This window comes from Scyliorhinus canicula, chromosome 8 (genome assembly GCF_902713615.1).
Source record: "Scyliorhinus canicula chromosome 8, sScyCan1.1, whole genome shotgun sequence".
Classification (NCBI taxonomy): domain Eukaryota; kingdom Metazoa; phylum Chordata; class Chondrichthyes; order Carcharhiniformes; family Scyliorhinidae; genus Scyliorhinus; species Scyliorhinus canicula.
In genome coordinates, this window is record NC_052153.1 from 45,748,988 (window position 1) to 45,761,862 (window position 12,875).

A 12,875-nucleotide genomic window follows, 5' to 3' on the forward strand; every position below is an offset into this window, starting at 1 on the left:
CGTGGGCAGCACGGTAGCATAGTGGTTAGCACAATTGCTTCACCGCTCCAGGGTCCCAGGTTCGATTCCCGGCTTGGATCACTGTCTGTGCGGAGTCTGTGCGTTCTCCCAGTGTGTGCGTGGGTTTCCTCCGGGTGCTCCGGTTTCCTCCCACAGTCCAAAGATGTGCAGGTTAGGTGGATTGACCATGCTAAATTGCCCTCAAGTGACCAAAATTGCCCTTAGTGTTGGGTGGGGTTACTGGGTTATGGGGATAGGGTGGAGGTGTGGGCTTGGGTAGGGTGCTCTTTCCAAGAGCCGGTGCAGACTCAATGGGCCAAATGGCTTCCTTCTGCACTGTAAATTCTATGAAACAATGTCATGGTTGATCCTCTACCTCAACTCCACCTTTCAAGAACTAGTCTCTTGATTCCCTCTGTCTTTAATATATTCATTGATTGAGCATCCACATTTCTGTGGTAGAGAATTTCAAAGAACCACATGCATTTGAGTGAAGAAATTTATTTCTTGATCCTAAGTGGCTGACCCTTATTCTAGTTCTAGATACTCCAGCCAGAGGAAACTTCCCCTGAGCATTTACCCAGTCCAGCTCCTTGAAAATTTTACATGTCTCAATGAGATCCATGTCCTGTCCTTCCAAATTCTGGGCCTAGTCAATTCAATCTCCTCATCTGAGGAATCAATCCAGTTGTTGCTACACTCCCTGTAAGGTAGACATATCCTTCCTCAGGGAAGGAGGTGAAACCTACACACACAGTACGTGTGGTGTCACCAAGGCCCCAGACATCGGTCACGTACAGTGTTTCTGCTGACATTAGGAATTCTGTAATCAGTAAGGGGAAATTTTAATCTTGGCCGCCCACAAGAGAAGAAAAGGATTGCAACAGGACAGTGGCTAAGCATTTCTTGTGGGGGCTGACTACTCTTCTAAAAGTGTTGTTCAACTCTTCTACAGTCATTGTGGCTCTGTGATGAACATGACCAGCGTAGGGCGTGGTACTGTGCAGTTCTGTGTACTACGTGGTATTGTGTAGTTAGGGGCTGGTTTAGCACAGGGCTAAATAGCTGGCTTTTAAGGCAGGCCAGCAGCGTGGGTTCAATTCCCGTACCAGCCTCCTCGAACAGGTGCCAGAATGTGAAGACTAGGGACTTTTCACAGTAACTTTATTTGAAGCCGACTTGTGACAATAAGCAATTTTAATTTTTTAATTTGAGTATGCGATTCTGTTCAGTTCTGTGTATTATGTGGTTCTTTCTGTGCAGTTCTGTGCATTATGCCGTTTTGTGCAGTTCTGGGTATTCCACGGTTTTGTGCATTGCATGGTTTTGTGTGGTGTGCCAAGCTTCTGAGGTACTCTGCCACTTGAAAGCTATATGGAGAAGTAAAGTGACTCCACTTACCAACACAGCTGCACGCTGGGACATCGTATTGGGTCTTTTTGGGGGTATCCAGTAGGTTCTTTACAGGGGTGTCCAAATATTTCAGGGGTGACTCTAGAAAATTACTCAATGTGGATCCTGGCCGCCTTTTGGTTGGTGTGGCTTCAGTAGATGAACTGGTTTGTACTGCTGAGGCACAGTCACCGCCTATATCTGACTCGAAGTCTGCAGTGGCAGACAAAACAGTGACTGATCCCGAGGTTTCCACCTTCACTTGCTTGGGCGATTTGATGACCCCTGGCTGTTGCTTAAAGGGCGAGGAGAGCTGATACTCTTTGAAACGCTGCTCCAATGCTTCGATGATGCTTCTTTCTTGCTTTTGGTGGTCACAGCTGAATTTCTGGCCCTGTTGCTTACTAAGGTTCATTAGCTCCAGCTCGTCTTTCAGCTGGGCGCTGGTTACGGTTGTGGAAGGGGGTGTCGGAGATTCTTTCTCAACCTTGATTACTCTCTGAAATCCTTTGGGGTCCTGCATTCCTTGCTGGTACATTTTCCTTTGCAATTCGCCCCGTTGCAATAAATGAGATCTAAGTGCTGCGTTTGTTTGAAACTCATCGTCTTTCTGGATGGTGGATGGGTGCGGAGGGCTTTGCGAGCCACGGAGCATTTGCCCTGCTATCGGATGTGACTGAGGGGCTGGATTGCCTGGCTCCATCCTATGGGTAGAAACTGGCTGGCTCAGTTCAGCTTGTTGCTGAGAGTGTTGCTGATGTATCAGTGGCTGCTGGGGCTGTTGGATAACAGACAAATAATGCACTTGTTGCTTGAGTTGCTGAGCTTGTCCTGAAACTGGCTGAGCATATTGTCTTGCAGAAAGTTCAATGTCTTTGTTTAGCAGGTGAAGATCTCGGTTAGTGCTGCTTTCTGCCCTGTGAAATGGTCCAGCCCCTTCCGGGACCAGCTGCCTGTTGCTGCAATGAGTCGGGATGATTTTATTTAACAGTGACTCGCTAGGTTTTCTGTGAAGGGCACTGTTACTGTGGAGATTGTAATATGGGCCTTTTTGTTTGTGTGTTGAATGGGATTGTTGCTCATGTGGCATCCCCACTGGCTTTTCTATTTTGATGAGTTCCACTGGTTTTAAGCTGTACCCACATGGCTGCTCCGCGCCACATTCATATCGATGGTTGTCAATTTTAATAGTTGGCGCCACATTCTGGCTGGGATTTGGAGGAAGCTGCTCGGACTGTTGGATGATTGGCATCTGTGCTTGGTGACTGTGTGGCCACAGGTGGGAAGTAGGTCCCCCTTCTGGTACTGGTGCCCGCTGTTCCTGTGCCAGTGAGTTTTGTGGTAAGTGCCAGGATTGGAGGCGGGACTTCACAAAGACCATGTCCTGCTGCTGAGGGACTGAATGGGGCCGGCTCAGAGCCATCCTTAGCGGCAGTGACCTTTTTCCCGATACAGCCTCTGCCTTGTCCTGTTGGCCTTGCAGGAGTCGCTGCGGGGCGGACTGCGGCCGGTACTGATGTATCTCCGACCCTGCTGCCTCCTGTCCCATCCCTGGCATCTGCCTTCCAAGCTGAATGGTTGGTTCTGCCCGCTGCTCGTTGCCTTCTTGCCTGCTGCTGCACAGGTTCTCCTGCCGCCTCGGTGGGCTTGGGTGAGCCGACCCCTGATCTGGAGACACCTGGAGCTGGTGTAGGTGCTGTTCGCTCAAAGGTGAACTTTCACCCTCCTGTGTAGGTGGGTCCCTGCCCTCCAAAGGGGGTTCCAGTTGCTGTGAGTGAGTCGGCAGTCCACTGCCCTCTGATTTGGGCCATGAAGGGGGATTCTGCGGACTGTTGTGACCTAGCTGCTGCTGGTGAAGCTGCCACTGTTGGTGGAACAGCTGGTATTCATACTGTAGCTTCAGCCAAGCATCAGGCGACAGTTGTTGAGCAATCTCTCTGACCTGCGCACTGCCGCAGTGCTGCTGCGTTAGCTGCTGAGAAAAAATGGCACCGTTCTCAGTCAGGCTGTCTTGCTCCAGCTCTCTGCTGGGTGGCTTTGGCCGTGCAGGTTGCAGCTGCCCTGGGGCACTGGGGTCCACCTGCTCCGACAGCTGTCTGCTCTTCGGCAACTCTGGTTGGCACAGGTCACCGGTCACGTGGCGGTTAGCGATGATGTTGCTGGCGCGTTTGTCGGGGTGTAAATGTCCCTCCACAGCCTGCAAGAAACCTGCTGACCCGCCTGTAGCACCAATAAATGTTGTACTTGCCCTGGAAAGTGTGTCAGGGGCTCCTGACATCCTTGTGAAGCACACAGTGCTTGGGCTGCATGTCTGCATGTGTAAACACTTGGTAAATACCACGGGATAACTCTGGCCGGGCACCTGCCCGCTGGAGCTCTGTGGCTCTTGGCTCTTGGTCGCTGGCAGCTGTTGTATTTGCTGCTTCAGCTGCCCTTCTGCTTTCAACATATACGAGGTATGTGATGTGTGAGCTGTCTTCCGTGACATATCAGTGATGGTCTGAGTTGTTCTGGTGTGTTTGTGAGATGTAACATTGTGTGCTGCAGTAAACAAGTACTCTGGATAGCACAGAGACGGTGTTTTGTCTCGGAGACCACCTTGCTGGATGTCCGTGGAAGATGTAGAACTTGTAGCACCGTTTGGAACTAGCACCGGCTTGCTTTCGAGGAGCGAGAGGATGTCCCCATTTTTGTAACTGGCAATATTCTTTTCCAGTTTGCTGTGTTCGTTTGTTTGTGGCTGGAGATATCCAGGGTCTTCACTGTCAGAACTTGGAGACTTGATTGTGTTCCCAGGGAAGTTCTGCCCATCAAACTCCCAGAATTCACTCTGACCCCGGATACACCCTTTCAGTTTAACCTCCTGGTTCTCTATGTCTGGATCCTGACCATTTGGCTCTTCATCCAGCTTGATTTTCTTCGGTTGTTGAAGCCCACATGACGAAGACTCACTGAGGACATGCTTTACGCCACCATTCTGAATACACTGGGGAAATCCTAGCTTTTCTTGCTGAGGCTCGGGGTTCTCACAGTTTTCCTCATTTTCCTGAGCGTGGCTGCCTTTCACACCGTCCCATTGGCAATCTCCATTGACCTGGTGTTGTTGTACTTCTGGTAGTTGGTATAACTCTCTCCCATTTTCACCTTTCACTGCTAGGTTCTCAGTGAGGTGCTCTGGAGAGTGACAATGGATCGGTAATACTGGACTCAGTCTCTTGTCCTCGACATGACTGGCTCTTTCCTGTTCCATCTGGTCTGCTTGAGGGCCATCCACAAGGTTACCCACTGAACGTATCTAGGGGGTGGGAAAAAAAAGATTATTTTACATGGCCAAACAATTGATATTAACATTCCTGATTGTAACAAACTGCAAGCATTTCTAACGCACCATCTCCCTCAAGTCAATTTACAACTCAAAGCATGACGTAGGTTTGAGGTTCAACTAATCTTAGTCAAACTAGAGGCTTCAGTGTTAACTCTGAAACAAATTAATCACTTCAATATTCCCCTCATATTCACTTTACCTCTTACAGATGTGCGGACACACATTAGAGAGGCCTGCTGTAGCGGTTAAATGCTCAAAGCCTGACAAATCAAATAAACAAATCTCACACTCTCTTGATAGCTGCTCAACTCCGAAATGTGCATTTTTCAAATCTGTACTTTTAAAATGCGTAGGAGGATGCTTATGTGCAGCATAAACACCAGTTTCTCTGTTGTGTGCTCTATGTAACTCACCATCTCTTTTCCCAAGTGAGGACAGCACACTTGTATGTATTTTTAGTGGGAAATAGTCCAGCACTTTTAGGATACGAATGAATAGGAGTGGCTGCTATCTTTTTGAAAGTTAGCATTTGTACTTCAACCAGATACATAAGTGGTACAGTTACACAGGGATAGAAATTCCAATTTCAAATTCAGTAGCACACCATTTATTCTTTGGGCACTAGAGGTCCCACTAGGTTTGCAACAGGTTATATATTTCTGGCTTAAAATGAACTGTCCGCCAAATTGGTTAAAAAAATAAAAAGTAGTTCTGCCTCAGAGAATTGTTCATCTCCTAGAATAAGGAGCCCAACATCTAGTTGAGACTCTCATTGGAACAATGGTTTGCCTCGAGACAACCGCTACCATTTTGATGGAGGTGAGGTCCAAGGCCCAATATCAAGGGTGCCTTGAAATGGGATTGGCGCTGGGCACCAAAGAGTTCACATTGTTCCCAGGTCCTCACAGAAGTGAACCGCGTGAGCGTATTTAAATCTTAAATATGCAGGACTGGTTTTAAGCCGGATTCGCCTGGCTTCTGCGATTCTCTCACCCGCTAGACCAGCGTGAATCAATACTGGTCATCACAAATGGAGAACGGGGGGGGGGGCTCGGAGACAATTGTAGCCCACATGTGATTGGGGACATAGCACGACCCCCTATCAGCCTGGCAGTGGCAAGCAGGCACTGCCAGGATGGCACTTGTGCGGCCTGAAGAGGCAGGGTATGAGGAGGTAGCTTGAGGGGGTGGGGCATTTGACAGTGGGCCTGATGCTGTCGAATTGTGGGGGAGGGGGGTGTCTGCAGTGTTATTCTGCGATCGGGTGCCCTTTAAAAATGCCGCCCTGATCTCTGAGGAGCGGGCCTGCTGGCGTGTTTGGGCCCAGCCCTCGCAATGCCAATACAAATCATCCCCACCTCCAAAAAGAAATGACAGTGTGGGAGGATCGCAATGGGAATTGCGCCGGATTCACACCGATTTTCACACCCAAAATAAAACTTTTGGGGGGGTGGGGGGGGGGGGGGGGGGGTGGAATTCCGGCTCATACCAACACTCTTCCATTGACCCTTAAGTTTGGATGGGTGACAGCTACAGTTCTCAAGTTAACAAATGAAAGACAGAGCTTGGAATAATATCACACTTCCCCACGTTTTCAAGGCATTCTATCATATATCAACAAGACTTAAGTTCTGTCACTGTAGCTACCTAGACCTGCATCAACCTATTTAATCCATTGCAAAATTCCACCAACAGGAAATCGGGTGAAAGGCAGCTCATCTGTTTTTAGTGATGTTGGTTGAGGGATAAATGTTGGTCAAGTTATTGAGAGAACCCTTTCGCCTTTTTGAATAATGTAACCCGATTGTTTGGAGCCAACTGAGCAGCCAGTTTCGAGTCTGGCCCAGGACAAAGCGGCACCCTCAATAGTGCATTGCAGAGTCAACCTGCATTGGGTCCCCAAATCCTGCATTCGGGATTGAACTTTCAATTTTGAGGTGAGACTTCTCCCACTAAGCTAACGATGGTACTAAACTTGAACTTATGTATATTCCAATGTACCAAATTTCTAATTGTAGTGAGAACTGACGATTTCAAACTTCAGTTGTATGACAGACGGTCCCTGTATGTTTGCAAATACACCTTGCAATAACACAGAACCTGCAGTGTAATTGGTCCAAGAAATGTTGACCTCAAATAATTAGTGCATCGGCCGATTGATTTAGGAATGAGGGAATTGCTCTCTCTTACTTCCTGTGAGAGGAGCAGAATGTGGTGAGCCCTCCAAATGTTGTAAATAACAGATTGGTGCTTGTAATCCAAGCCATAGGAAACAGCTTGGGTCAGGATTGCTGAGTGTGGAATTCCTAATCTCCCACTAGAGTGAGTGTTAACCTTTGCACTGTTTGCTTTGCTTTGCTTCCGTTTAAAATACCAAGGGCTCTGCTCACTACCACCCTTTTCTTTTACACTTCGACTTCAAAACAATTTGCAAGGCAACTTGTCTCAAACCCTAACTGAAACCGCAAATTATTCAAGATTTGCCTTTACTGGGCCGCTTCCAGAGTGAGGGAGCTTACCAGATGCTGCACTGCAAAGATTCCGAGTAACTCCTACCTGAAATGTCAGTAGGGATCCTATACACTATTTCCATGTGAAAAAGGCCTAATGTCTAAATTAGGCAGACACTTTGGGCCCTTATTCAAATAGGGTCTGCCACGCCACCGGTGCAGGAAGGTTTCCGATTTAATTTTGAAATCATTACCACCTCATTAACATCAGGCGAGGCCATTCAAAACTGCCTCTGTGACATTCCCAATTTATGCTTGTGCCACCATCAACTTCAATTCTATCCAAATCATGTCTGTGGCTTTCTTAAGAGACAGTTGACACCATTTGATGAGTTCTGCTGGTGGCTGCAGATCTAACAAGGAATTATTAGCAGCAAATCAAAACCCACAACCCTGTCTGGCTCACTTCCCAATGGTTTTCACTTGAATATAAATATGTCTCTATATCAAAGCTTGTTGTGGAGGGCCCCTACTGCGTGTGTGCTATCAGTGGGGAAGTCTTGTGTCAGGGAAAATTATGCAGGCTGTAATTTCACTGGGAACGAGCAGCTCTATCATGATTTGCTGGTGTCCACAGGTTGGCGGGATCTTTTGGGATATGTTAGTAGCATATAGACTCCTTATGTGCTTCCGGAGAACATCGCATCTCAAAAATAGTTTTCTCGTGGGCAGCACGGTGGCACAGTGGGTTAGCCCTGCAGCCTCACGGCACCGAGGTCCCAGGTTCGATCCCGGCTCTGGGTCACTGTCCGTGTTGAGTTTGCACATTCTCCCCGTGTTTGCGTGGGTTTCGCCCCCACAGCCCAAAATATGTGGTTAGGTGGACTGGCCACACTAAATTGCCCCTTAATTGGAAAAATGAATTGGGTACTCTAAATATTAAAAAAACAGTTTTCTCACTTCAGGGTAAAAACAAAAATCGCAATTGGCTCAAATAACAGTATGGGGGTGGTGGGAGGGGATCTAAAATATTGGCTGGGGTGGAACAGAAATATCGATGGTGTGCACATGAATTACTGGGATGGGTGGATCTGAACTGAAATGAGTCAGATAGTATTCTCTTGTGATTTTTAAGTGTGATTTTTTTAAAATCTTGATGTTCAGCAGCTTCCACCATTTTGCGCTCCCTGATTCTGACACTCACTTGCATGTCTCTCATCTGCTGCTCGAAGAGACTTGTGAGTCAAATAGCTGTAAATCCCTCATCTCCTGCAGTATGGCGCAATACCAACCAGCTTTGTGAAAGGGAACTTTTCAGATATGCAGCGAACTTGGTGATTTTCACATCATAGCGTCAGTGCTCTTGACTTTCAATCAGGAGCAGCCACAGGTTTGGTCTCTTTCCACCCACCTAATAGTCAAGGAAGGTTACCCCCCGATACCAGGATCAGTGAATATTGGCAACCAAAGATCACTGAATAGACCAACGGGGCCAGACATTGGCAGAGGACGAGTGGGTCATTTTCACTTGCTCACTTGAATATCATTAGACAATTGCAGCTTTTCTGAGAGTCATTCAAGAGTTTCTACTTGAACTAAATTGCCATCTCAAAATATAAACAATACCATACTCTCTAGGCCTCGGCCACCAAGCTCTGAAATATCTTCCCTCTACTACACCTTTCTACTCCTCTTTCCTCCTTCGGGCGCATGGTAGCACAGTGGTTTGCACTGTTACTTCACAGCGCCAGGGACAGAGATTCAATTCCGTCTGTGCAGAGTCTGCACGTTCTCCTTGTGTCTGTGTGGGTTTCCTCCGGGTGCTCCGGTTTCCTCCCACAGGAGGGGGGAGGAAATACGTGCTGTTAGGTGAATTGGACTTTCTGAATTCTCCCTGTGTACCCGAATAGGTGCCGGAATGTGGCGACTAGGGGCTTTTCACAGTAACCTCACTGCAGTGTTAATGTAAGCCTACTTGTGACAATAACAATTATTATTATTATGGTTGTTTTGTAAGGGATGGCGCAGAAGTGGAATAATATCCAGAAACTCCTCACGTCAGGAATTTCCACACTTTTATGGCTCAGTGGGACTTGGTCCATTGGGTGAGTAGGTGGGTATTAGCCTCTACAAAGATGCCCGCAGGCCTCGGAAAAGCAAATCACAGGATTTGTTTGTATATTTAACTCCTTTTACGAGCAATGTCTGATGTCATGGGGTGTCCTGCTTCTGCATTCTTCCCCCATCACCATCACAGATGGACAGATGCTGGAGTTTCCAGCCAATGTGACAAGCAGCAACTAAGACAAATGGCTGAAGTGACACTTGTGCCAGGAATTCCACAAGAACATGATCCTGCAAAGTTCAGTCCTGGTATGGCCTTCAGAGTCTGTGATCCTTGCAATTTTGGAGCGAGTTGCTTTACCTCACTCAGCATTGTGGTGGAATTTAGGCGACGAGATGCTGATCATTTTAAATACTGCTAAATATTCTGAACGACATTCCTAATGAGCTGCAGTTTACTCATTAGCATCTTTTTCAACTGTGCCAAGTTCCACTTTACTACAGCAGAGCCAATAAAGAATGGCTTATTGAAGTCCAATCTGCCTCATTCACACATTTCAATGGGCATAATGAGGACATTTGGCTCTGTTCAATCCAAGACACACCATTTAATTTCAGCTACAAGTTGTCCTTGGATTGGTCAAGCTGAAAACCTACCAGCCTGCCAATTTGAACCTTGCAATTATGCAGGAACTAAACAGAGATTTATACGAGGGAACAAAGCTAAGCTTCCCTCAGGCACTCACTGGCACCCAGGCCTGCTAAAGATTAGGGAGAGCTTAGCTGCAGTTTAACTTCATCTGGAATCACAAGTTCGGAACAGGAGTTGGCCGTTCAAACCCATTCCCCCCATTCAGTTAGGACATGACCGATCTGTGCTTCAACATTGTTTCCCACCTTTAGCTCATTTTTAAATTTTATTTACACATTCACAGAGTGTGAGTGTCACTGGCTAGGTCAGCATTTCTTGTCCATCCCCAATTGCCCTTGAGAAGGTCGCGATGCTCTTGCCGAACAACAATCTACTCATCTTTGAAGCATCAATTCTCCCAGTCTTTTTGAGGAAAGTTACAACAATGAAACCTGACATCCTTATCCTCCAATCTGTATCCATGTTGTTCTCCACGAAGGTTCCCGTTTAATCAAATTTGTTGCTCTGTCCCAGGACCTTTTCACAAGTCTCCTTTTGCAAGCAGTTTGCTAATTGCCCTATATTTACGAGACTAGACCCTGCGGCAGAGAATTCCACCTGCTTCCTGTGTGGTACAATAAGAAACTAACACATGTCGAGACCTGGGAGCGTATCTTGTGCACAAGGAAAATTGATTTTACATTGGATTGGGAAACTCAATGCAAGTTTGTGAAATTGGTATTCCGTACCAAAGGTTAGAAATTAAGATTGTCAGACACAACAAATAAATGGATAGAACAATGGCCATTGGAACATATTGCAGACCAGTGTAGCACCAAGGGTCGCACACACACTCTATGAATGCTGTTGCAATAGTTAAGGATGAAGCTGAAAAAGACTAAGGAGTCTTTGGACAGCATTTCCTTCATGGACGAGGAAAACTGAAATCGGGAAACTTCTCAACTCAGTAGACCGGTCTCCTCTTAAGAAGTCAGCTGGTGGGAGTGGGATGGGGTCAGGTCCACCACCTCCAGAGGGAAGACATAAGGTGGCAGGCTAGCATGTCCACCTCAGTTTGTTTGGACATTCATTAGTGAATGTGAGGTCCTCAAATCCTCACCCAACGAGCATGTTCTGCTCTGCTCCGCTCCCTCCATGCCTCCTCGTACAACCCATGACCCTGTTTATCCTCTAAAGCCAGAGACTCCGTTTTCACTACGGTCAGACTTCAACAGACTTGTATTTGAAATTGACATGAAATGAACATGAAACAAATTAAACTTTTAACAATCTTATAGAGCTCTAACTCAAACACATCTCACGCTTACAAAAAGCTTCAGGGCCTTTGAAAAGCAATTAAATCCCCTCAAGTGGTCAATCTTGTAATAGCAAACAAGGATCTAGTCAGAAAACACATCAAAGACAGGTCATCCTTGAATACCCTTTTAGAATGGTCAACAGCTATCTACTGGTGAAAACAGTGGTTCTTTAGCTTGTGAAACTCAGCAAAATGTTCAAAATGGCTTCAACTGTCAAAGCAAAATCTTGAAAATGAAAACAACTATTGAAACTGCAGATAAAAAGGGCATTTTTTTCTCAGCTGCACCAGATGACCTGTCAATCAATGGCATCCAGGAGCAGGTATCTGTGTTTTTTTAAAAAGCCATTGACCTTTCTTTCAAATTAATAAGCACTCTCAACATTTAAACCACAGCAGATCATGTAGCTTCAAGTTCCCAAACATTGGGTGATATTCTCCATTTAGGATACTATGTTCTCTCCCCGGAGGAGAATTGCTACCGATTTACAAGCACAATTCAGTATCCCTTGCCATGCCCACTCAGTGACTCTAAAGTGTTGAAAACCCTTATGTTTATAAACATCAACCACATCAAAGAGAGGTAAGTGCATTCCAATCACTCAAGCTTGTGATTGCAATGCACTTACCATTCTTTTATGTGGTTGATGTTTGTAAACATTGGGGTTTCAAAACTTTAAGAGTCACTGATTCATGAAGGGAGATAAATGAATCAAGGCTGCAGCTGTTTTGTGGAAGCTGTCAATCACAGCCCACTGCTAGATATGAATGAATGGCTTGCAGCTAATGGATCGGAGGGATCACATGTCCAGCTGTTTTCCTTTCAGGAATGGACCCTTGGGGCTTCCAGATAAGTGTTACAGCTGTATTTGTTTCACTGTCCCTGTCTGGACTGCTCTTTCAGACAGGGGTCTCTTTTCTGGGGAGGGGGTCCCTTTAGTTGATGTCTCTGGGTGGTTCCTTTAGTTAGGGGATCTCTGTGGAGGGCAGTTCCTTTAGTTAGGAGGTCCCAGGAATCTTCCCCATAAGAGCTTGTCTTAGGGGCTCTCCCATTTTGGGGTCTCTGGGGTGGGTGTGTGGGGGGGTTTTGTGGAGGAGGGATGGGCAGGAATCACGTTGTAGGGAGGCAGGGTGGCCCTCGGATAGACTTTGGGAATAACTCCTTTAAGGAGTTAGTCCCTTGGCCCACCACGTGGTCCACCACATCAGGCTCACTTTTGGTGAGACCTGTAGTTATCCTCGCTCACGTGATTCCTGGCCCAGGGGACTGGAGAACCATGGAGGGCCAGATATTAGGGCGCCAGGCTCGCTAAATTGATGAAATGGGTCATTAAAACCCATGTTCATTCGTTTATATTCACCTGCCGGCCCGCGGGGAGAATACCGGACTGGACCCACTAATGATATATAAACGGTGTTTCCTGTACGTCTATTCTGGACCATATTGACATCACTGTCAAGGTAACGGAGAATTGCGATTTAGCATCGCATTGGCGCCCTCTGCGATTTTAGCGTTGGAACCTATTCTCCGCCCAATTATGTTTCGCGATTTCAGTGTCAGCCAATGGAGAATCCCGCCCAGTATTTTTTCTGTAGTTCACAGCTCGTCCAGGAGTATTTGACTTTTTCTTTTGGTTCCCTACGTGGACCCCAATAGTTGACGCCTCTTCTGAATTGCCGTGAACCATGTATACC

The 12,875-nt window shown here is 46.7% G+C and overlaps 1 protein-coding gene across 4 annotated transcripts in view; it reads right to left on the reverse strand.

Annotated features, from left to right (window-relative positions):
- The window catches only part of LOC119970213 (methylcytosine dioxygenase TET2-like), a 174,336-nt gene that overhangs the window by 82,130 nt on the left and 79,331 nt on the right, over positions 1–12,875 (reverse strand). For all 4 annotated transcript variants that reach the window (XM_038804468.1, XM_038804469.1, XM_038804466.1 and 1 more), the window contains one exon: positions 1,402–4,687. In XM_038804468.1, the coding sequence (XP_038660396.1) occupies positions 1,402–4,642 (3,241 nt within the window). In that variant the 5' untranslated portion in view covers positions 4,643–4,687. The remainder of the gene's footprint in view (positions 1–1,401; positions 4,688–12,875) is intronic.